At 41.7% G+C, this 23,730-nt stretch overlaps 2 protein-coding genes across 3 annotated transcripts; both read left to right on the plus strand.

Moving 5' to 3' along the window:
* The first annotated feature begins 2,663 nt into the window (after positions 1–2,663).
* On the plus strand, positions 2,664–9,957 carry rae1 (ribonucleic acid export 1). Of its 2 annotated transcripts, XM_086291588.1 has the most exons (13): positions 2,664–2,810; positions 3,436–3,547; positions 4,069–4,173; positions 6,303–6,395; positions 6,486–6,572; positions 6,654–6,740; positions 7,264–7,335; positions 7,426–7,533; positions 7,680–7,786; positions 7,917–7,992; positions 8,817–9,011; positions 9,104–9,189; positions 9,819–9,957. In XM_086291588.1, coding segments are annotated over exons 2-13 (1,107 nt in total). In that variant the 5' UTR covers positions 2,664–2,810; positions 3,436–3,457; the 3' UTR covers positions 9,820–9,957. The 2 variants fall into 2 exon arrangements, with proteins under 2 accessions (XP_086147714.1, XP_086147713.1); XM_086291587.1 differs by lacking the exon at positions 9,819–9,957 and having other exon boundaries at positions 9,104–9,193.
* Positions 9,958–11,781: 1,824 nt separating this feature from the next.
* Positions 11,782–21,228, plus strand: LOC147330046 (RNA-binding protein 38-like). The gene is made up of 4 exons (XM_086291589.1): positions 11,782–12,210; positions 14,297–14,420; positions 14,965–15,019; positions 19,509–21,228. Exons 1-4 carry the CDS (start codon positions 11,998–12,000, stop codon positions 19,849–19,851), a joined length of 735 nt encoding a protein of 244 aa, XP_086147715.1. The 5' UTR covers positions 11,782–11,997; the 3' UTR covers positions 19,852–21,228.
* The last annotated feature ends 2,502 nt before the right edge of the window (positions 21,229–23,730 follow it).

Consider the following 23,730-nt stretch of genomic DNA (forward strand, 5'->3'; position numbering starts at 1 on the left):
GCAGCTATTTTCTCTGCAGCACAATTACCCATTGCATGGTATGGTCTCAAACACAAAGAGTGAAATGTTACAATTAACCCCATAGTCTGGGTTAGTTGTAACATATCCTGGGGTGAAATGTAACACAATGAAATAAGGGTACTAACAAAACATTAACATGTAATCTTTGTTTATTCAACACATGAATGCACTTAGAGCCATTTATGTAGCTGTGTGTGTGTGTGTGGCAGAATGCAGAAATCTAGCTTTTGAACATATTCCAACCCCCCAAAAAAGACAAGTTATGGAATTTTCTGCAACTGAATATTTCATTAATTTTGGTTGGTCTTCCTCGAGGTTGGCCTCATTGGCTCAGTGGGCATTATAACCTACAACTCTTGCACCAATTTTGAACACAACAATGAAGCTGGAAAAATGTAGTTGTTCACCAGCATCGCAATTCCATTACTTTTTTATCATGGCTTACCTTGGTGTGGTTTGCAAAGTGCTTCAGAAAGATGAGGAAATCTGTTTCTTGCACCCATCCTGATTTATTTCCACTACCAGTACTTCCTACTGGTCCATCTCTGTCACAGTGGTCTGCATAATGTATGTGTGGGAACACAAACAGTGGAGGAATTGTGTTGCCAATGGCATTAACCGCATATACAAATGCGACCAGTGAACCTCTCTCTGCTGATGTCGTTGCCCCAACTTGTTTAATATAAGTTAAAGTAATAGTGTGGTAAGTTGTAACATCTGCATTATTGTTACAACTAACCCAGACTCCTATAGCCATGAACTAGCTAACATTACAGCCAACGGCTAAAACATTAGCACTAAAGACCTACACAGAATATATCCCCATAGACATACAAATAACACAATTTAAGTTTGATGAGTTTAACTGCAAAGCAAATAATGCTATTAGAAATTGAAATAAAGTAGAAAAACTTACTTTTTGCCATACAAATTACTTTTTTTCGTGTTAAATTGTCTGTGTTTGACAAAATGTGCTGATTTTTCACATGTGATAGCAGAACTGAATTGGGCATGCACAGGATGAGTCACATCATTTGAAACTTAGCCCTGACTGGAGAAATTGGAAGTGTTACAACTGACCCACGTTACAACTATCCCCGGTCTCCCCTACTTCAATGCCATGTCATGCTCACTGATGTGCAAACTAAACTATTTTACACGTTTTCACATTAGCGATCCGTACTACGAAGCAAGTGCAGCAGTCACCGACTCCGTTGTACTTATATGACTTAACTAAACCTAACAACCGTAATCACGATAAGGGCGGTAGTTATCAGCCCAGGTGTTCCGCATCAACCGCGTTTACATAAAGAGCGGTTTGGCGTCAGCTGACTAATCACAAACAAAGACAGATCTAGAGCTGCATATTTAACGCAAGGAGCAAAAACTGGGACGTTAGACGAGCATGAAGAATAAAAATTTTTTAAATAAAATTCAATAAAAGCGACAAAAGCCAAGAGGAAAGTTGGCAAAATCCCCCACTTTGTAATCAATACCATTACATTAAGTCACAAATAGAGCTAACTCAATAAAACCATTACATTATTTAATTGCTTGAATTTATTATTTTGCGTGTAATTTTCACCTGTTTATTTATTCCTTCTTATTTCTGAATTAGAAAAACAATTCAATCCTGAAGTACAGGATTAAAACCACGGACAGGTCAAGGTGATCTATTAGGCAAAGTACAATAGTCTCTCTGCACTATTTGTATTAAAGAAGAGAGAGAGAGAGAGTCACTGGATCATTGCTTAAATTAATATATTCAAACAAAACAAAACAAAACACCTAACTAACAATGAATTTGGCGCTGCATAGCAGACACCAGATGTGTGCTTGAGATGGGTTTTCCTATGCAGAGAGCACTGTACATGACTCACGATCTCTGTAAACTCACATAAACTCAAGAGGCCTCCAAATCAACTACAAACACTTTAAATCTTAAAAGCCTAGTGTTTAAGCCTTTAGGTTAACTTTGAAAATTGTTGAATTAACAAACATGTTTCTTAATTTAAGCCATTTTTCCCATTGGAGCTATACATCCAGCTCCACTGAATATTTAGTGTCTTATAATTACAAGGTTCATAATTTGACATAATTGTTCCTTATTTAATTTACCAAACCTAGTTATTGATTAACTTGATTTTTAATTCGCTCTTATTGTACAATTGCCTTTTTTCAAAGCTACAGAAATATAGCCCACAGCCCAGTGAAAGGGAGACTGAAGCAAATTTTATTGCCACATAATTTTCTTCTGGTTTTTCCCCCTTTTTCATAGGTTACATTTAATTTCAGTTGCTCGAAAGTGGGCACATTTACTAAACCAAACCTTTACTCCCAAAAGTATTGATATAACTTTTTCTATTCCTCATATTTCCAAACTAAATATTTGTTACATTTATTTGAGTGAGGTAACCTTTCATTTTACGTTTAAAAAATCTTACTTCCTAGGCTGCAGGCTATATACATAGTACTTTACTTATGATTTCCCTTAGCTTAATAACCATCTGCCACTTTCTTACAGTATTTCATCTAAATCGTGTCATATAAAAAGAAATCTAAAATTTAAAGGGCACCTTAACTCAAGTGGGCTGCCCATAGACATACAGTAGGCTTGCATGCAGCCTGTTGCTTTGCTGCCACACAGCGTTTACCTTTCGGTTTGCATTTTCTTGAGCGCTGGAGCCAAAGCGTCATCAACCTGCGACTATGCACTCAAAGGAACAAGCGCCACACTTCTAGCGTTTTCAGCGTTGCGACATTACATCTAGAGTAGAAGGAAATTAGTGGTATGTATATCCCTGTAGGTATGAGAAGGCTTCAGTGACAGTGAAATGTTTAATTATGGTTGTTTAAAATTGTCACCAAACATGAAAATTTGTTTGGTTTTTTTTCCAACCCGGGAGGCACAGTGGTTTGTCAAGAGTTGCTTAGCTAATGTTAGCGAGCTCGTTTTTTTTTCAAACGTATTTATTTTCACACAGAGAAAGGTGTCATAATAGTGGCTTATAGGTTGAGCCCTATTTTAAATATCAATCGAAGTTAAATGACCATTTATCCTTTTATTAACGAGCCTGGTAGCGTGATTTAGTTAGCAGTGGCAAGTGATGTAGCTAGCATTTCCTTTAGCTGTCATGCTAAGTTTTGGTTATCCAGATGTGTGACTTCGTTATATCCTCAATAATAATAATAACAACGATAACTTGAGTGCAGTTATATATCGCTTGTAAGAAAAACTAATTTATTGTACTTGAATGGATGTCGTAATGTGTGCTATCCGGTGTTTCACACATGCAGTATTCACTTGTTTTCATCACCTGCTCAGTGGTTCATGGTATTGTTTGATGCACTGACAACTTTTGGCAGTTAGCGTGTTGTTTCATATAAAATCACTGTCTTTCTTTGTTCTCTCAGGGGTGGCTGACGTTAGTGCACTATGAGTTTGTTTGGAACAAGCTCGGGGTTTGGGACTGGAGGGACCGGGGTGTTTGGAAGCACGACTACAGACAGCCACAATCCCATGAAGGTAAAGCGGCCTACAAGAGCACAACATACACTATATGTCCAAAAGTATTGGACCACACCTCTTAATCTTTGAATTGAGGGGTTTAGTGCCATTCCATAGATATAAAATCTAACAGCTAGCCATTACAAACATTTTTGAAAGACTGAGTTGTTATAAAATACTCACTGAATTCAAGTACTGACTTGCAAGGAGTTCATTGACTTCTAGATATTACACGCTTGTGGCGTGTAATGTTCTTCTGGATGAATGGGCAAAAGCTGCAGTTGCACTCCAAATTTTGTTGAAAGCCTTCACAGAAAAATAGAATGTGTTACAGCTGCCTAGGGGGAACCAACTCCATGTTAATGAATGGGATCTCATCAAAGCTGCTGTAGCTAAAATGTATAGGTGGCCCAATAGTGCTGTCAATATGTTGTATGACATAAACTTTGTTAAATGTTAAAAGGAGTCGTTTAAAACTCTATCCTCATTTTGTCACTGGTCCTCCTCATACTTCTTGTTTTTTTTGTCTTGCCTTATAGGATGTCGAAGTGACTTCACCTCCAGATGACAGCATCAGCTGCCTGGCTTTCAGCCCACCCACCATGCCTGGAAACTTCCTCATTGGAGGATCCTGGGCTAATGATGTGAGTAATTTATTCACTCGTATTTATTGCCTATGGTGGAGTGAGTAAATGAAAGATTATTACTATAGATTTATTAATACTAATCGCTAAATCATGTTGCTTAGTCCTTATATAATGTGTAATTAGCCTATTTTAAAAAGAGTGACGCATAATGTATGAGCAGGATGTGAAATTCAACATTGTTCAATAAAGGCACTATGCCTAATATACACACTTCAATATTTGTTTATACTGGCCTGAAAAGGCCTAAATAATGGGTATAATGATGGTAGTTACCAACTGTCTCTGTTAAGCTCAGCGTTGTGCTTATTTTAAAACTCACTTCTGCAGTTATTTCTAATGTGATGGCCAAACATCAGAGCTCTGAAAATCTAAACTGGGTAGATTTAGACGCGAAAGGTTTCTGTCCTGTAACCTAATAAGAGAGATGTTATTTTTTTTATTGATTAAACCTGTATCTTTTGAGTGTGTTCTGTGTCCTTGTAGCTGCAGTTCCAGCAGTGTAAGAGTAAAGCAGCAGATTAGAATAGACTATGTGCACATTAGCATATGCTACTTCCGGTGCGGAAACTCCTGTGGGGAGCTTTGTTTCCGGTGTCCTATTCGCGCCTTGTTTACGGTCCAAAACAAGTTAAGCAAATGAATGAATCAAGCGGCGATTTACATTTCTATAGATGTCTTGGGCATTTACCCAATATATCTGTAAATGATAGTCATCGACTTGTCGATATTTTTCCCCCGCGCCTCAGAGCAAAACAGAAAAGGGATTCAAATGTTATATTTCTCAGCTGTCCCTCGTTTATTGCGGGTGTTATGTTCTAAAAATAACCAGCGATAGGTGAAATCAAGTAGCCACTTTTATTTTTTGACGGTGCAAAACGTTTCGTGGACATCGTGGACATACAGTACTGCACTCAGAGTCACACTGCCAGCGATCGATGCAGCGATTCTGTACTGTACAGTAGAGACGTCACGGAGGAGATCGTCTGCAGCGATCAGGACGCAGGACACAATGTGATGTAAAAAAAAAAAAACAACATGCAAACTTGCACTAAAAAAATCCATGACACAGCGAGGTGAAAGGTGAACCGCGTTATAGCGAGGGACCACTGTAATTTTGAAGGTAAGTCACAACATACCCTTCGTAAATACTAATGTATAGAAACCGTTACCAGCAATCATTCATTTTTTTTCACGGTTTGTTAACATGCTGTGTAGGTGTGTACTTGACTAGCTGATCTCGACATAATGGGGGAAACATCTGGTTTGACTATTCTTCACCTGTAGCTTGAATGCTGAACATTTGCCTGTTTAAATCACAAGACCAGTCACTATACAGAGATGTGCTTCTGAATGTGGACGATGTGTCTTCTGCTGCAGTAATGCAGTTCTGCTTGTGTTGAGTGATGTAAACAACTGCTTGATCTAAACGTTTTAAACGTCAAAATTGATCATTAGATTTTTTTTTATGACACAACAGTGGTGAGTGTTCCCACCTTCTGCTCTTTGTAACTTAACGCGATCTTTCCGTTTTCGAGTTTTGGACATGATTTTGGAGTACATCTTCGCAGTAGCAATTGACTGCAAAGTAAAGCTACCCGAAATGTACAACCCCACATCCGGTCTCAAACCAGGAAGTTAGCATTTTCTCGTGCACAGGGTCTATTGTCACTTTGTCTTTCACATTCCAGCAGCAATGTGATGCACAGTTTGCACTGCTGTAACTTTACAGCAGGGCTTCATTGTTTAATAGCTCGCACGTATAAAATGTATTCAACCAACAGAGTGTCTATATAACAATTAAAAATGGCTGTAAATAAAAGCATTGTTGAGAACAAAGTACTTCCAGCAGATTTGAAACAAGAATGCTGAACATAACCTGTTCCCAACAAGATTTGTGCTCATCGTAAGGTATCACAGTGATTTAGCCATGTAAAAAGAGAGCCACTTTTAATGACACAAAGTCTGACTTTAAGCTTGACGTAGCATACTTACCCATTAATGCTGCTTCATAGTATATCCCATTTGCTCTCTTCTGCTCTTTCTTTTTCCTCTTTGAGACTTTTATATACATCGTGCATATTTAACTTTTTGAAAATCTTAACAGTGGTTTATCGTCTGACTCTTAGGTCCGATGTTGGGAGGTGCAGGACAATGGACAGACTGTTCCCAAGGCCCAACAGATGCACACAGGTCCAGTGCTGGATGCCTGCTGGAGTGATGTAGGTTTAATGTCTAAAATGTAATCTTTGCAGTAGATGCTGTCTGGTTGTAGAGTAATTTATGATCTGCTTTTCTTTTTTTCTGTCCAGGATGGAAGCAAAGTCTTCACAGCTTCCTGTGACAAGACAGCCAAGATGTGGGATCTCAACAGCAACCAAGCCATCCAGATCGCACAGGTTGGAACAGAAGCCCAGAACAACTGTGTGGACACGAATGAAGCAGAATCCTGTTACAGTTCTCATTATTTCTCTCCATAGCACGATGGCCCAATTAAAGCAATCCACTGGATCAAGGCCCCAAACTACAGCTGTATCATGACTGGCAGTTGGGATAAAACACTGAAGGTAAAAGCAGCATCCATCACAGTAATACACAAACATGCCAAGTAGTTATATACAAACATAATAATAGAATTCCCCTAATCAAAATACAAGTGTCTGTAGTTAATTGCATCATAAGCCATCATTTAAATAAGATAAGATTCCACAAACAGAGTGTGGTCATCCAGTTCAGTCATTTAACATTACTGAGATAAAGCCTAGAAGACCACTTGGTTATATTTGTCTGTATCAGAATCCACCTTTCATTAAAACCGGCCACTTTGAGCTAATGCAAATTTTATGTGATATTGGGTGTAAACAGAGTTTAAATGTTTCTGTTTTTATCCTGGCTTTTGGGGGTCACCCTGAAGTGACCCTTTAACCAACCACATGTCTCATTAAGCATATACACACCTGTGGAGTGATTCCAAATAATTGAATTTGCTGAAATTTATTCAAAGACACAGATGTTAAATGTTGTTTGAGAAAATGATTAATTATAAACAACACTTAGAAAAAGCTCTCATTTTTCTATTTGTCTCTTTAGTTCTGGGATACTCGATCTCCCAATCCTATGATGTCACTGCAAATGCCTGAGAGATGCTACTGCGCAGATGTTGTAAGTGGTTTATGAGTATGACAAATTCTGATGCTCACAGAATAGACTGATTATTGATTGACTTTTTTATGTTTAATGTGCCCTGTGTAGGTGTACCCCATGGCAGTGGTTGCCACAGCTGAGAGAGGCCTGATAGTGTACCAACTAGAGAACCAGCCCTCTGAGTTTCGCCGAATAGAATCTCCTCTCAAACATCAGGTGATTTGTCTTTTCCAAATATGTGTATACCTTATGCCTCTCACTTTTGTAATTTTGTACACTGCTAAGATTCATTTTTAATCGGTGCTACATGCATGTCAAGATATTGGCATTACTACTCTTTAACCAACGTGACATCCTTGCAGCACCGCTGTGTGGCCATATTCAAGGACAAGCAGAACAAGCCTACGGGTTTTGCACTGGGAAGCATTGAGGGCCGAGTGGCAATCCACTATATCAATCCTCCAAACCCGTGAGTGACTAATACAATCCACTACTCGAATTCAAGTGTGCACCTTTTCCTTTCTTTCTTTTCTTTATAAAATTATTGTTCTGGTTCTATAATTGAAACTGAAATATGAATCACTGTTCATTCGTTTCAGAGCCAAAGATAACTTCACCTTCAAGTGCCACAGGTCCAATGGAACCAACACAACCACTCCACAGGACATCTATGCAGTAAGTTGGTCTTAATTCTGGGCCAGTGCCGGCATTGTAGATAAATATATTTTGTGAGTTTGAGTCTGTTTGCTCTTAAAGGAGATATCATTTGATGAGACTATCCTAGTTTGTGGACTTTAGTAAAGCGCTTCAGTGTTAAATGAAGCTCTGATTTATTGTAAACATTATTCTTGTTAAAAGAGAAACATGGGATTCATTTTAGTAATGATATACTCTTGGTTAAACCAACTAAGATTTGTGTAAATTGGTGCAGTTTTTATGTTTGCTTTGTTTTCCATTTTACACAAGTATAGGAGATTAAAATTTGGAATTTGTCTGCATTTCACAGAGTTAAACTTTGTAATTACAACATGCTAGTAAATAGGTGAATTTATTCAATTTATTATAAGTTCAACAGCAGGAGTGAGATCAATACAAAATTTAAAAGATACACTACAACCTGTCTTCATATAGTACAACTAAAATCCTCGCACAGTCCTCCCTTTCTTAATGATCTTAATAAGTAAGGTTTAAAAATGATGATGAAAGAACTGCAGTGTAATTTAAAATATTACATTTCATTATCTGCAATCGTTAGTGTTTTATTTAATGCTTTCTTTAGTCTTAATGTGGCTATGACTGATATCTCCATGCTTTGAGCTTTTAAATACAGTCATTATTATATAATTGCCTAATTATCTGTTGAATAAAGGCACAATTTTCTCTTGTTTTTTTGTTTTGTTTTGTTTTTTTTGGGGGGGGGTCTAATATCTGTGAAATGAATCTCTTTCATTGTTACTTGTGTATAATTGTTCTTCCTATTTTATGTTTTCTCCCACCAGGTGAATGCCATCGCCTTCCATCCTGTCCATGGCACTCTGGCTACCGTGGGCTCAGACGGACGCTTCAGCTTCTGGGACAAAGATGCCCGCACAAAGTTGAAGACCTCAGAGCAGCTCGACCAGCCCATCACAGCTTGCTGCTTCAACCATAATGGCAACATCTTTGCGTATGCTTCCAGTTACGACTGGTCAAAGGTAGGCGCTAATAAATCGTTACAGTTGTTGGATCAGTACTCTAGTTAGCAAAGCTTGCCTTTTCACTCTGACTTCTACTCGTCATCATTCAGGGCCATGAGTACTACAACCCCCAGAAAAAGAACTACATCTTCCTGAGGAACGCCGCTGAGGAGCTGAAGCCTCGGAACAAGAAATGGTGAGAGAAGGGCAGTTAATGTCTATAAACCTGGAGACCGTGGTCACTGGACACGGCTGCCCTGTTTCCTCAGACTCTCACAGGGGCCTTTCAAGGGCATGCATGGATGTGTGAAGTAAGGATACTGATACGATTCAGATCTCAGCATCGTCATGTACTGCTTTAAGTAGCTTGTACAGACCATAAGTTTTGCTGAAGGTTTGCGTAGTTTCTGCTGTGATAATGTATTGAAGCAGCTTTTGCACCTGTACAATCAAAAAAGCACAGGATGAGGCCTGCTGGCTACTTTAGAGCACTGAGTTTGAAAGTCTTTAGACTTTGCAGTGTAATTCTCAGCACAAAAAAATGTATTTAAAGACAGATTTCATTAATTTATTAAATTATTGAGAGATTTATTAAATTATGGGCAGTGAAAAATGTATTTTTATAAATGGATTCATCAAAAGTTTCCATTAACTATGAATTGTAAATGTTGATTTATGCCTGTAGTGATGCATTTCTCTGCTGTATGGTGATGTATTTCTTGACTGTTATGTGCAAAAAGGAGCAAATTTTCAGAAATAAACAAAAAAAGACGAAAAGAAACCTCAGAATGTTCCCTGTCACTGACTGCTCCCTCCTGTCTCCAGATTCATCGTGCCAAGTCACATCTTTTGTGGAGAAATTCAGACGGCCTGCTGCTTTAGTGTGTATACGCTCGAGAAAGACTCCTTCCTTACGACAAACACCTGGACCAATGCCGTTGGGCTGTGTACTGTGCATGGACCAATCAGAAGGGCCTACCCATCCTGGCATTGATGACAGCTGCATGACAGTTGGTCTTAGAGGGAGAGGGCTTTATTTGGCATTCATCTGGATGTTATGGTTAATTTTTTTTTTAATATGTCCAGCTTTTTATTTTTTACAGCTCTTCATTTTCTTGCGATTTGCTGTTACCCATGGTTTAGCTTCATTAATGAAACTCGGAAACTGTATAAATAAATATGTGTAAACACTTAGATTTGAACATGTTTATTCCAGCCTGAGGGAGAGCCCAGCTATTTTGCTGTCTCGATTGTTGAGAGTTTGGGGAACTGTACCCTGCATCTAAAAACATCACCTTCAAACATCACCACTGTCTCTAATACTTCAGCTGTTTATTTCTCTGTAGGTGTTGGGAATAATCATAAAGTTAAGATAAACTGAACATCTGGCTCACAGTGTCTCCTCCTCTCTGCCTATGTTAATCCAAGCTAACCAGCAGGTGGAGCATTTTGCCCTGTATGGTTTTAATTCCAGCTGTTACTTATAGAAAAGGCCAGGGAGCTTAAGCAGGACAAATGATATCAAAGTTAAACACTGGGGTTTTTGACTGAGGCACAAAGCTGGAAAAGGGAGGGATTTATCAAGAGGATATGAATGAGGTAGCAAGACGAGCTACAAAGGGCATGCGAGAAAAGTGAAGCAGTTCATAGGGGAGAAGGTGTGAATTAAATACCTTTTTTATTGAGGTCATTAGAGTATCATCTCACTGTCAGCCTGACCCTTGGTACTTAGCATTGGAACTCCAAGGCACTGAGGGCGGGAAGATGTGCTGCTGCAACAGTTCATCGGCTCACCTCGACTTTCATGACGTGATGCTTGTGACACTTCTCTGGGTCCTGGTTCCTCAGCAGTTCACCCGCTGCACCAAACTCTTTTGATTAGCTGAACAGAAAGTCCAAGTCAAATAAAGCGATTAACTGGAACTCCAAGGCAAAATGGCAATTTAAACTTATTGTATGAGGCCTGACCTGTTGCTTTCAGCACTTACAGCTGAAGGCATCACTGGGTCTGTTATTAGCAGTACATAGAGAATGCAACATCTGGCAAGACATTTTTACACTTGCCCCATTAATTTCTCAGTATACTATCAAAAAATACGGCTTAACCAGTCTGTTAACAGAATGCCCAACCATGTAAAGCTATTGGAGTCATGGCATCTGGCTCAAAAGAGTCAAAGACTATATATGGTAATATTATTAGGGGCTATTCCAGCCTTTTGAGATGTAAAAAAGTTTATAGTGATCATGAGACTGAAGCACTTTCTATGTGCTGTAGATGAGTGACTGTTTTATGTCGACTACATGATAAACATGGAAATCAGGAGCTTATCATGACCATGTAAGGCTCCAGAGTTTGTGTATGTGAGCTTAGCTGCTCTTTCAGCGGCCCCTTTTTTTCATGAGCATTGAGAGTTTAATCATTAGCAACTCTTTAACTTTTGCTATCTGCTCAGGCTATAGCTGCTACCTCACGATTCCAAAGTCAAACGAGAGTAAAATAAGCACTATTTTAAGCTCTGGGTTAGGTGTTTTAGGAAAGAAGCTGAATCCTTTACTTCCTCGTTACAGAACCATGTCTGCCACATGGTTCCGCGCTTTTTGCCGTAGTGTGCGGCTTTTTCTTTGTGTTTGTAAAAGACAAAAGCAGGTGCAGCACAGCGCCGGGAAAGGATGAAGGGGGAAACTAGCAGGAGTGAGCGCTGCCAAGGCCGGCACCTAGGCTGTAAGCCGATTGGCTGGCAGCGGAAGGGGGCGTGGCCCGGGTAACTGCACTATAAATGATCCCAGCGGTTCCTCTCAGCAGCGAAGCAGCAGGCATCCTCGACGCGAGTTCACGCGGACTGAGTCGTGGATATCATCAGGTTGCTGCAACTTTGAAAAAACATAAAAAAGAGTTGGAGAAGCTCGAGTGAAACATAGCGAGACTGGGCTTGGTTTCTCTGATGCTGGGACTCTGTTAGCTCTAAGTCTTCCGCGTGCCAAGTACTGGTCTCCGGCTGATCCAATGCTTCTTCATCAGTATATGAACGGAGCCCTGGACGTCATGCATCCCACAGCGCTTCAGAAAGACACTACTTTTACCAAGATCTTTGTCGGCGGGCTGCCGTACCACACAAACGATGCCTCACTTAGAAAATACTTTGAGGCCTTTGGGGACATTGATGAGGCTGTGGTGATAACGGACCGACAGACCGGCAAATCCCGAGGATACGGCTTCGTAAGTAGAAGCAAAACTTTCACTATCATCCGCTCGCTTTCACGACATTTAGCGCAATCAAACCGTATCATCTATCAGCTAAATTCTGTTTGTGTCTACATAACAGCGATCTTTTTGTTTGCTGCTGTGTCTCTCTCTCTTTGAGTTTTGTGACTCCGCATAATACAGCATTCAGTCATTCAAATACATGTCAAATGCACCCCCACCACAACCCCTAACACACACACACACGCGCGCACACACACTGAGGCTTAACCGCACAATTGCGCAGCAGCATCTCCGTTTTTGCCTGGCTGGCTGTTATTTTAGCTTAATGAGGATGAGGGCTCACACAAGTTGATGGATAACTAAGAAGATTATAATTCAACATATGTCTGATGTTACCCCCCCAAACCCACCCAATCAAGTCTCCCCCACCTCATTCACTCCTAAACAGCCTCGGCTTATGGCTCGTGTGTGTGTGTGTGTGTGTGTGTGTGTGTGTGTGTGTGTGTGTGTGTGTGTGTGTGTGTGTGTGTGTGTGTGTGTGTGTGTGTGTGTGTGTGTGTGTGTGTGTGTGTGTGTTCTTGCTGGCTTTATATGGTTATTTTGGAGCAGTGGGGAGGCTTACTTTGTACACCCTGCCCTCCATTGTCAAGGACCGGAGCACATGATTTACATCACATCTTGGCTGCTGAGAGAAATTCCAGCATCAGTAAATTTGGCTTTATCCCATTCCCCACATGTATGTTAAGTTTCCCTTTGATCGCATCATTCTGCAAGCTGAACTTGTTGACTTGTGCTTAAACCTGCTGTTTATGAGGTCATCGCATTGTGTTGATTGGAACTGTGTTTGGCCATAGTTGATTTACGCTGTGTTAGTGAGAAGTGTCAAAGAACCCCTGCAAAGCCCAGTGTAAAACTACATTAAGAGGTGAGTTGTCTTGTTCTCGCAAGACAAAGACCTGCACTCTTTCTGACACAAAGAACAGAAGCGCATAAGAAATGCAAATATTTACTAGAACTTGGAAAGCTGCATCAGCCCAAATAACGACCTCTTGGGCCAAAGAAGGAATGGAAAACGGTTATGTGTTCATGTTTACCTCTAACGGCACAATTGTAAGACAATTGCTCTCTTGTGTTTACACATCAGCCTTCTAACTGAGAAGAAAGCCCGTCCTGTGAGTCTAGCTGGTATCGAGCGGCTTCGCGAGGAGGCTGGTGTTTCAGGTTAGACAGGCTCAGGGTGATATGGGTGCTGCCGAGGATGATACACAGTGGCACGATGAGCACTTTATGCTGAGTTACATTTTTTTGTGTGTGTGTGTGGCATGAGGCAACCTGCTCACTCTATTTTTCTGAGGGTTTCAGTTGGAGCAGAGGTAGCTGGCAGCAGGGCAGGGGAGTTGCCCAAAGCTGAGTACACCTCTTTTCTTTTTTTTCTTTTTTTCCTAAACACACTTCAGAGGTGGATTAGTAGAACCCCCCCACAGCAAGGCTCTTCAGTGTAAACACGGCCTCGTTCCTTCCTGTGTGTTCACAACACAGGCCCTGAGTGGGCTTTGTTCCAGATCCTTCCACGATGAAGAGGCTTTTTTTTTTTTTTTTTTTTTTTTTTTTTTTAAATGGTCCACTTAAACAATGCAATCTGTGGCCTACATTCGCTGCTCGTTTCTCACACAGAGGTGACTCGGTGTTGGCAGAACATGGCAATCAAAACAGAAGGCCTCAACTAATGCCAGGAAGGGGTGGACTAATACCAATCTCCTTATTTTGGCCCTAATTGGATAAGCTCCTTGTTGCTCTCCCCAGATCCATATTTCAGCAGCTCTGCCCATGGCCGTGTGGCAGCTGAGTGGCCGGCTACTGCTGTTGTGGGCAGTTTTCAAAGATTATCATTGTGCTTTGTTTGTAGTTTCCCCTTCTTGAGAGAAACGGGATCATAACAGAAGAAAGCCTGTAGGGGTGGGGGGGCTTTCGTGAAGACCAAAACCTGTTTTGTTTTTTAATTTTTAAAGCGCGTTTTGGTTTTGTTTTGATTTGTCAGACCAAAGCCCTGAAGCTATTTGTAACATGATGCCTTTTTTCCCTCCGACTGTGCCACCAGGTGACTATGACAGATCGAGGAGCAGCAGAGAGGGCCTGCAAGGATCCCAACCCCATCATTGATGGCAGGAAGGCCAACGTCAACCTGGCTTACCTGGGTGCCAAGCCTCGTAGTTTACAGACCGGTAAGATGAGGTTTATTTGGTTTAAAATGGAGCACTGTAACAAAAAATAATTTCCCCCAGGGATCAATAAAGTATTCTGATTCTGATTTCAAGACTTGTTGCAAGAAAACAAAAGTTATCAGTATCCATAAAACTGAAAGCGGGTGTGAGGTTCAAACTCCCATCAGAACTACAGATTGCTTGACAGAATGAGGTCACCATCATCAAAAGATTATTTAATACTTGTTTGAGTTCTTGGGAAGGCCTAGACGTCATCTTTACAAACTGATTAGCTAAAATACACCCCACCCCCATGAGGGCTAAAAACTATAATTAACTGTGCAACATGTGTTCTTAGCTTGCCACTATTTATGGGCCGAACGACACCCAGTTTCCCAAGTGCATACATGTTGGTACTGTTGCTCGCCACACATTTGAAATTGTTGTTCTGTGGCAGGATCGAAACAGGCGCTGCCTCTGTCTCCCCATGCCCTCTGTGTATTGTTCTCTAGCCCTCCTCTGTAAATGCAGATGTGTGTCTGACAGCCAGCCTCCTCTCTTGCAGGCATATCCATCGGAGTGCAGCCCATCCACCCAGCGCTCATCCAGAGGCAGTATGGGTAAGTGAGAGGGAGTGGGCGCTCGCTTAGCTCTGTTCGCTCGCATCACGCTCTGCGCAACGCCGCTAGGCTACCATTTCTTTGACAAACAGGGCCTCTGGGAAGCACACGTCAGTTTCTGTGTCCACATGCAACTCCACAAGTAGCCTATTAGCATATTTGAGTTTTGTAGGGCCGGGAGATGATTCGCATATCTGTGGTAATAGAAGTGCATTCCAGAGGTGAATGTGTGACTCACTTGTTAACTTCTGGCAGGAGCCTGTTGACTCGTGTACCTGCCTGACCGGGCTCTGTCACTGAGAAGACTTTCTCCAAGTGGCTTTGTTGTAGAAACAGCCTGGATAGCGTCTAGGAGCCACGGTCTGCTGGGCAGCTAATGAGCATTTCGCTAGAGTAATGACACCCCCCCGCCCCCCTACTCTAACCGACAGCTCTCAGATATCATCCTTAAAGCTACACCACTGCAAAACACTCAGCTGTCTGGAGGAAAATGCAAGAAACACAGGGACAGGTTTTGAAATAAATTGCTTATATATTAGAAAAAACAGTTCTTCCATGCTTTAGTCTTAAAAAGATGCAAAATTTTAAGCCCATCATTAACTAGCCTGATGCTTAGTTTTTTATTGTTAGGACTTTGTGGTGGTTTGAGAGTGATTTATCACAACTGTGTATGTGGTTTTGTTTTTGTTTGGGGGTTCTTTTTTTTTTCTTTTTTTTTATTGTTTTTGTTTGTTTGTTTTACTTTGGATGTGCGTATTTTACTGGGTTTTATATGACCATTAACTACATATTTATGCTTTTAGATTTTGCTTTGTGGCTTTGGTTGGAGTTTGCTTCAGTTGTGATTGAACTCTTCTATAAAAAGGAACAAGAGCAACCATGACTTAGTAAAAAGCAGTGTGGATTAATATAGAAAAGTAATTTGTAAGTTGCTGCCCTATAAGGTATATGTGAGCTTCATGGAAATCCCAGGACAGTCCACAGGGACGATGACAAAGTAGGAAATATATTAGTGGTTATTGAGAACAGTGAAGCCGAAAGACTTAAGACTCTTATGAGGACTACTTATGAGCCATACAGCGTTCTGAAAGATATCACAAATTCTAAATTATAGGATTCCCATGGGGGGGTGTCCTTTCATGTTCCAAGACCTTAAGAAGGCACAGAAAAGTCCCATGTCCACAGTCCTACTGCACAAAGCATGGATGGTACCAGACCCTGAGAGTTTGCCATATGCAGTGCTGGTTTGAGGCATGCATCTGACAGGTGCTGGTTCATGTTACAGTCTTGACACCCCCCTTAATTTCCCATGAACGCCACCCCAGAGACGTGGAAAGGCACACAGAGCACCTGTCCTCCTGAGTTTCTTCTGCATGGCACCCAGACTTCCCTAAGCTGCAGAGTGTACAAGTGGCTTTTCTTTCAGCCCCCCCCCCCCCCACTTGACAACATATGGCACGAGGAGGACATGATCTGAAGTAGGATTTTTATACAGTACTCAGAGCGTCTCAGTGGCGGTGGTGTGCCGGCTACGGCTTGCTGCTCTGGATGTGTGTATAGCTGTGGTCAGCAGATGTGGAGGAGTGTGAAGCCCTGAGGGGGCCACTGAGGCCAGGGACATTGTTTTGATGGCGAGGAGATGAGTTGTCAATATGCTTGCTTCTCGTGCATCACACAATTTATATGTATATTCTTTTGCATTCTCTTTTTTTTTTTTTTTTTTTTTTTTTTAAACTTTCATTTCTCCCCTTACAGTGTTGCAACTGCCGGGGTGTCAAAAGGAGATATTGAAAACTGACACCTCTGTGAGACTGAGACGGGGTAAAAAGCGAATGAGGGGGAAGGGTATGGGAACCCTGGTGTTGTAGGCTTAATGCTTTAATGAGACTGTGCCTCCCTTGGAAACGCACCTCTACAGGTGTCAAACAAAACACGTTTTTTTTTTTGTTTTTTTTTTTTTGTTTTTCTTCGTCTGTCTGACTTCAAAGAACAACAGGTTCCTTTTAACAAAGAGTGGAGGCCCTCTTCAAGGTGCTGTAAATGGGTTGTTAATTTCTCGCCCTATCCAGTCCTGTCTGTTTCCCCACTCTGTGTTATGGTGAGTCACGCACTGAAACTTCACTTGTTATCCTGTAGAAATATTTAGCTGCTCAGTGTGTGACGCGAGCGCAGGATTTTTCCCATCACATCGTTATGCAGCCTTCATTAATGACAGCGAGTTCAGCTGCTTATATTAGTAATGTTTACGGGCATCAAATGGTTTCTTGTAAGCTTGTCTCTCTGGTGTCTCAGCCTGCCATTCTCAGAGTGTCACTATGTGAGGTGCACACAGACTGGCTGTCAGCACAAAACCAGCTGACGGCCAGTCTGATAATCTTCGGGCCGTCATCAACATTCCCCCCACCACTTGGCATCTGTGGCCTCGTCCCTAACTTGCCTCGGTACCATCTTTTTTTCTTTTTTTTTTTTTTTTTTTTTCCCCCGCTCTCACTGTATGTCTATCCGTTCCTCTTCAGACACAAAAGATCTAATTCAGGACTTCTTTGTCTCTCATTTTTGTATTTCTCTTCACCTACACAAGGTCACTTGCCTGAGGCCAAAATCTGCCTCAGAACATGCGAACTCATTATGCACAAGGCGAGTGAAAGGGCATACATATGCCCCGCAGCATTAATGTATGGCTATCTTTGAAAGCTGTGTGCAGAGTGAATGTCTCTCTGTAGAATGCGCTCACGGGTGGGGGTTGCCCTCATTTGCTTATGCCTACTTGTTAAAAGCCACTGTTTTGTTTTGTGCTCAGACCACTGGCACTAGAACTCATTTCCCCTTCACTTGCCAGATGACTCATTTGTTGTTTGAATACAATACAAGTTTTATGGAGTTTGAATTTTCCATTTGAGATGATACCTGAAAAATGCTTCTCCCCCCCTTTCTTTCTTCCCTGCATCTATTTAACCACACAATAGGACGTTAATGTTACTGCTGACAATAATCACTCTTATGCCATGGTTGCTTCCTGCTGCCAGCTGACCAGTGTGCCAGCAGAGGATGAGAGGATGCCCACAGTACTCGGACTAGTCCCGAGAAGGGATATGGCAGAAAATATCTACCCACCCGCCCCTCCTTCCTCCCTCAGCCAGCCTCTCTCCAAGGTGCCAGTGATGGCTTGAGAGTGAAGTGCCGTGTGCTGTGATGGACTGGAGTGCCTTTTTATCTTTACCCTTCTGTGTGATATGAAGTGAAGAGGTTATCCTGATTTGTACTGTGACTCTTTCCCTATTATGGCATGGTTTGGGGTTTGCAGTGGCAACGGGTGTGTGTGTTGGCGGGTGAATAAATGGGGAGGGCAGAAATATTAGACGTGTGTGTGTGTGTGTGAATGAGTGTATTGAGACTATGATGAAATCCCTATCCTGCATGCTTAAGTTTTTGTGTTTGTTTTTGGTTGCTTGATAGCTGTGTTTTAATACTAACCTTCATCTAATGCACTGAATCTGTGTGAGAGGGGAAAACGATAAGACTGAAACTTGAAAACAGTCCATGAGATGAAGATTTTATTCAGCACTGAGATGTGGTTGAAGAGTGTAAGTCAATGTGACATTTTGTTGTTGCTATCTTGCCTTTGTCTGCGGATCCCCCCCCAACCCCCGCCCGCCCCACCCTGCCCACCACACGACTGCAGGATCCGGGGTCAAGGCTCTCTCAATAGTCAGTTATATCACCATGTATATGAAAGAGGGGGGCTCTTTTGCTTGCTGCCATCACTAATCCCTTTATACAACAAACTCCAAAGATGTGCTTCAAATCCTGAGTAAAAATAGACTAATCTAAAACCCTCTCCACTCCCATTTCTTTTGTGGATAAAGTGGCAAAGCAAAGACTGTACAGTCCCCAGACCCCACAGCTCTAATCAGCTACATCTGAGAGTCTGCCCATGTGGCCTGGCAGAGCCTCGCACCCAACCCTGATGAGCTCCCCTGCCACCATAATCCCCCTCCCCTCCCCAGCTAACATGTTCACCTGTTGTAGTGAGATTTTCAAACTAAGCCAGAACAAGAGAAACTGCAACTTCTGCCGTGTGTGTGTGTGTGTGTGTGTGTGTCTAGTAAGTGAAGTGCAGCAGCTGTTAAAACACTCTGCTGATGCCTGAGCTTGAAAACCTGCCAGTAACGGCTGACTCTATCATTCACCCCCTCCCTCCCCCGTCCTTCCAGGAGGGCCTATCCAACAGGTTCTGTAGCTTTTACTAACTGACACTGACGGAGGGTTGAGTCTGCCTCCCTCACCTCTTTTGTGTGATTATCCTTAATAACAGTGGATTTCTGTGGGAGTTCTCAAAGTTCTGGACACTAGAGTGTATATTTCTAACATGCTCGCCCTCTGGTCGCAGTGTAAACAATGGAGCCAGGTGTTGGATTTCTCTTGTAGTAGTTGTTTTAGTCCTCTGGTCTAACGCCCCCCCCCCCCCCCCCCTTGTGTCTGTGTGCAGGTTGGCCCAGCCTTACATCTACCCGCAAGCATATGTGCAGCCCAGCCTGGTGCTGCCCACTCAGGTTTCTACTTCTGTCAGCACCAGCCCGTACCTGGACTACAGCGCAGCCTACACCCAGTACGCCCAGGCTGCCTTTGAGCAGCAGTACCCGTACGCCGCCTCCCCGGCTGGCTTCTTGGGCTACAGCTACACCGCCAGCCCCACAGCCACTGTTGGGCCTTCCACCGCCACCACAGCCCCACCTACCGTACATCCCACTCTCCCTTCTGCCACTGGCACTGGTGCAGCGTTCCTGCATTACGCCCCACAGCAGCACATCCAGCCAGACCGTATGCAATGAGCAGGTTGAGGAGCAGAGGAAGGGGTGCAGGAGGAGGAGATGGAGGTGGAGTGGTTGCAAGCCTTTGGACAGAGGATATTGAAAAATGCCCTACGGGGTGATCCTGCTGTTGCCAGAAGTAGCTTTCAGGAAAAAAGGGTGGGACTATTGCACTATATGATCAGGATGAGCTTTTGGCTCATTGGTTAAAGGGTAAAAGTAGTGGGAGGACTAAGGTTCAGGTTGAGAAGCTGAGCAGTATATGTGGCTGCTTCCGAGAGCTTCCAGAAGCTGACACTTCTTCTTTTTTCTTTTTTCTTTCTTTTTTAATTATTATTATTATTATTATTTTTTTTTTATCCTTCTTTATTAATGTCCTTGTCCATGTTTTATTTCTATGCTATTATTATCAATGTTCGCATGTTTCTCTGCTCAATCAGTGGAAGTTGTATATGTCCATGGTACATGTTGATGTTTTGAGAGCTGTCGGGGACATGTTAAACCCCTGTTACCTCCAGATTCCCGTGGATCTGGGGTGGATATGAAGGGCAATGCTGCTTTAGGACACTGGGGGAACAGTCAGCGATGAGGGTGTACCCGGTGCTATACACAGTAAGGCAGAGCACTGCCCCATGAACAAACCTCCAGTGTTCAGCACCACACAGGAGGGACAACAAGAGAGTTCACCTCAAGAGGTAACAGAAAGTTTCAGTATAAGACTGTCGGAGCTCCATTGTCCCAAGATGATGTCAGGACTACACACTTATTTTATTTGAAGAGGCCTTAATTTAAAAACAATAACAACTCCCTCTTTGAAACTTAAGTGCCCCTCCCACACCAGAGAACCAAGTGCAGAGAGTTCCTTGAAACTGACCTGACTGTTTCCAGCAGTCACATTTATCTGACTTGGGTCTTGATAATTTCAGATGGATGTAGATAATCACAAGCAGTATGTGGCCGTACGGGGACCAGGAGCTTTGTATATCGATGTTTAAAGGTAGCTGACACTGAGCTCAAACACCAGTGTTGTTTCTTCTTTTGTCACTGAGATTGTCAAACTGTTGCTCTCAAAAAGGACATTCATGTACAGCATTTTAATGTTGTCTGTCATTAAGTACATTTACAATATTTATATGTAGGTATTTATAAGAGGTACTAAGTTAAAATAGCTTTTTTTTTTTGTTTCGTTATGACTACAGTTATGGCACTTAAGTCATTTAACTTGCAGAGACACAGCTGCACCCCGTCAGTGGATTTGACAGCTGGCTCATTGATGCCCATTCATATTTTCTGGAAATGTTCTATTATTTTTTTTATTTTTTTCTCCAATAAGAATGTCTTTTACAGTTCCTTCAAAGAAGCCATACCAAAAAATAAAATAATTTGTACTTAAATATGCCTCCTGTTGTCTTCTGTCTTTATTATTAATGTGAACTATCAACGATGAAAACCAAAGAGCAAATTTATGTCATTGCATTTGTAACAAAATACACATCCTGGTGTGTGTGTGTGTGTGTGTGTGTGTGGCAATGAGTGCTGTCAGGTCTTGCATATGAGTGTTGGGGGTGGGGGAGAGCAGGAGGCCCAGACTTTTATCAAGCAACAACAACACCTTCTCAGCAGAGCTGGGTGTTCCCTTGGACCGTGCACTTTGCTTTCGTTCCCTTGCTGAGGCTTTAGTATGAAACTTAAATAAAAGGTGTTTGTCAGAAAGTGCTCTGAGGCCCATTATGCTGAGCTGCAAGTAACTTTTTTTTTTTTTTTCTCCTGTCTCTGCTAAACAAGGCTGCCTAGCACTGTCTCCCAGCAGCATTTTTTTTTCCCCCTGTTTGTGCTTACATCAGCTTCTTTAGGGGATATGTCACTTCTAAAACCCCGCTAAGCCCGGGAAAACGAAACGCAGGCAGGGTTGTAAGAAACAAAAACACATCAAACACCTCAATTTTATCCATGCAACAATGATTTACAATATCATCCTGAGTTCAAGGGATGTTTTTATTTTTTTTTTAGGTGCTATTGTTTTTCATTGAAATCCATTCACACCTTATTCATGCTAGAGTTACACTTGGACATGTTTACCTTCAAGTTGTTTTGTATGAGTTTTATTGCATGTAATTATTTGCATACTTCTCTCTCGTGCCTAGGCTTTCTTTTCAAAAGCTACACCAAGTTTCTTTTAAATAATGCAGTGTAGTGTCATTCTTCCACCTTCTAGTAGATTAATGAATACAAAACAACTGTAACTGTATTAGGCTGACTGAGGCTGTAAAGAACTGCTAAAATGACTTAACGATGCTAACTCAGCACTGTTAAAATTTAACCCAAGCAAGAATCACAGAGCCACACAAAGTAGTGCAGTCTCTGTACCAAAACGGCCTTCAAGGCCACTCTAACCTAAAAGGGAATTAATCCCTACAGACATCTGTGTTAAAATACCCAACAGCATTAAAATCCATGTTTAACCTGTTATAAAAAAGTGTTGGTCTTTTCATAACACCTGTATAATGGCTCAATGAAGCATGGCTGCTTTGATTGACAGGTGTGCTGATAATGCTGTACCCGGTCACTGCTAGGCCTCAGCTTTGGTGGTGCAGCCTGTTCAAGAAGCTTCAGTTTTGATTAGTAGGTGTAGTATTTTATTAGCATCGATTAGCAGGTATGGAGTGGGTTGCATGCATACAGTTCATAGATGCAGTTTGCTGAGCACTTACCCTAGCATGTCACCCTCGCATCTAAATATGGTAAATTATTATAAAGCCAAAACTTGAATGAGGAAGGTTTAAAATGCAGAAATCATGGGTAACATTTAAGTGGTTACATCTATCACTTTTTAAAATATGGTTAAAAAGCAGGATTTTTTCCTATGGTCCCAGCTTACGAGCCAAGCTTGCTAGCATTAGCTGATAACTTAGCACTCCACTGTAGTGTCCAAACATATGGTCACATATGGCTCTAAAACACAACAAAAAAAATCAAAGATGGTAATGGTCACAAAGCGGTGGTGGTGACATCATAATAACCATTTCCATCTTGCTATTCTACACTTTGTGTTTTAACCGTATTCATCACCTTATCTTTGCAAGTTAGCATAATAGCATTTCAGTTAGCACCAGAGGATGAGCATTTTGTTTTTCACAACACTGGAGCAAGGGTGCTGTCAGGGACTAGAACATATTTCCCCCACACTGGCTCCCTGTTATATCCAGAATCAAATTTAAAATCCTTCTCATGCAAAGTCTTGAATAATCAGGACCTATTTTGCCTTAAATACCTCATATTAGCGCTTAGACTGCTGGGGGCTTCCTTATCACTCACCTCTTTTTACTTTCTATGTGTTTATACACCACTTTGCATTTAATCGTTACTTATGATTATTTTCTGGCTATTTTCCACAGTATGTATTTTGTTCCTCCCGTCATCCTCAACGGCAGATGTCCGCCCCTCCCTGAGCCTGGTTCTGCCGGAGGTTTCTTCCTGATAAAAGACAGTTTTTCCTTCCCACTCTCACCAAATGCTTGCTCATGTGGGGTCATCTGATTGTTGGGGTTTTTCTCCCTATTATCCTCGGGTCTTTACCTTATAATATAAAGCATCTTGAAGCAACTGTTAGTGTAATTTGGTGCTTTATGAAAGAATTAAATTGAATTGATGATAGCAAAATAAGTTTGTGTTCAGGAATTGTGTTAAGGATCAAAATGTACCGACAGAGTAAGAAGCCATGCAATGTGTTTAGGACACACTGCAGACGATTCCAACACACAGAACAAGTTGCAGTTTTTATAGCTGCAACATGTCAGAGATTTTTAAACACTTGTGTTGAGCAGAATTATTATATCTGCTGTTGCTGTGTTTACTGGTTGCGACTGTAGTGAGGCAGCTCTGGTCCCACTCGTTTCTCTT

The sequence above is a fragment of the Aulonocara sp. 'chitande type north' Nkhata Bay genome, linkage group LG5 (genome assembly GCF_057382095.1).
Source record: "Aulonocara sp. 'chitande type north' Nkhata Bay isolate Kocher_YH1m ecotype deep benthic linkage group LG5, A_spYH_male_GT1.1, whole genome shotgun sequence".
NCBI lineage: Eukaryota > Metazoa > Chordata > Actinopteri > Cichliformes > Cichlidae > Aulonocara > Aulonocara sp. 'chitande type north' Nkhata Bay.

What these genes read in the sequence shown, in the direction of transcription:
- rae1 (XM_086291587.1), top strand. Translation starts at nt 3,458, where the DNA reads ATGAGTTTGTTTGGAACAAGCTCGGGGTTTGGGACTGGAGGGACCGGG. An exon ending in GATGCTACTGCGCAGATGTT is followed by an intron (nt 7,336 to 7,425) that starts GTAAGTGGTTTA and finishes TGCCCTGTGTAG; the next exon opens with GTGTACCCCATGGCAGTGGT. An exon ending in CCAGTTACGACTGGTCAAAG is followed by an intron (nt 9,012 to 9,103) that starts GTAGGCGCTAAT and finishes GTCATCATTCAG; the next exon opens with GGCCATGAGTACTACAACCC.
- LOC147330046 (XM_086291589.1), top strand. Translation starts at nt 11,998, where the DNA reads ATGCTTCTTCATCAGTATATGAACGGAGCCCTGGACGTCATGCATCCC. An exon ending in AATCCCGAGGATACGGCTTC is followed by an intron (nt 12,211 to 14,296) that starts GTAAGTAGAAGC and finishes CTGTGCCACCAG; the next exon opens with GTGACTATGACAGATCGAGG. An exon ending in GCCTCGTAGTTTACAGACCG is followed by an intron (nt 14,421 to 14,964) that starts GTAAGATGAGGT and finishes CCTCTCTTGCAG; the next exon opens with GCATATCCATCGGAGTGCAG.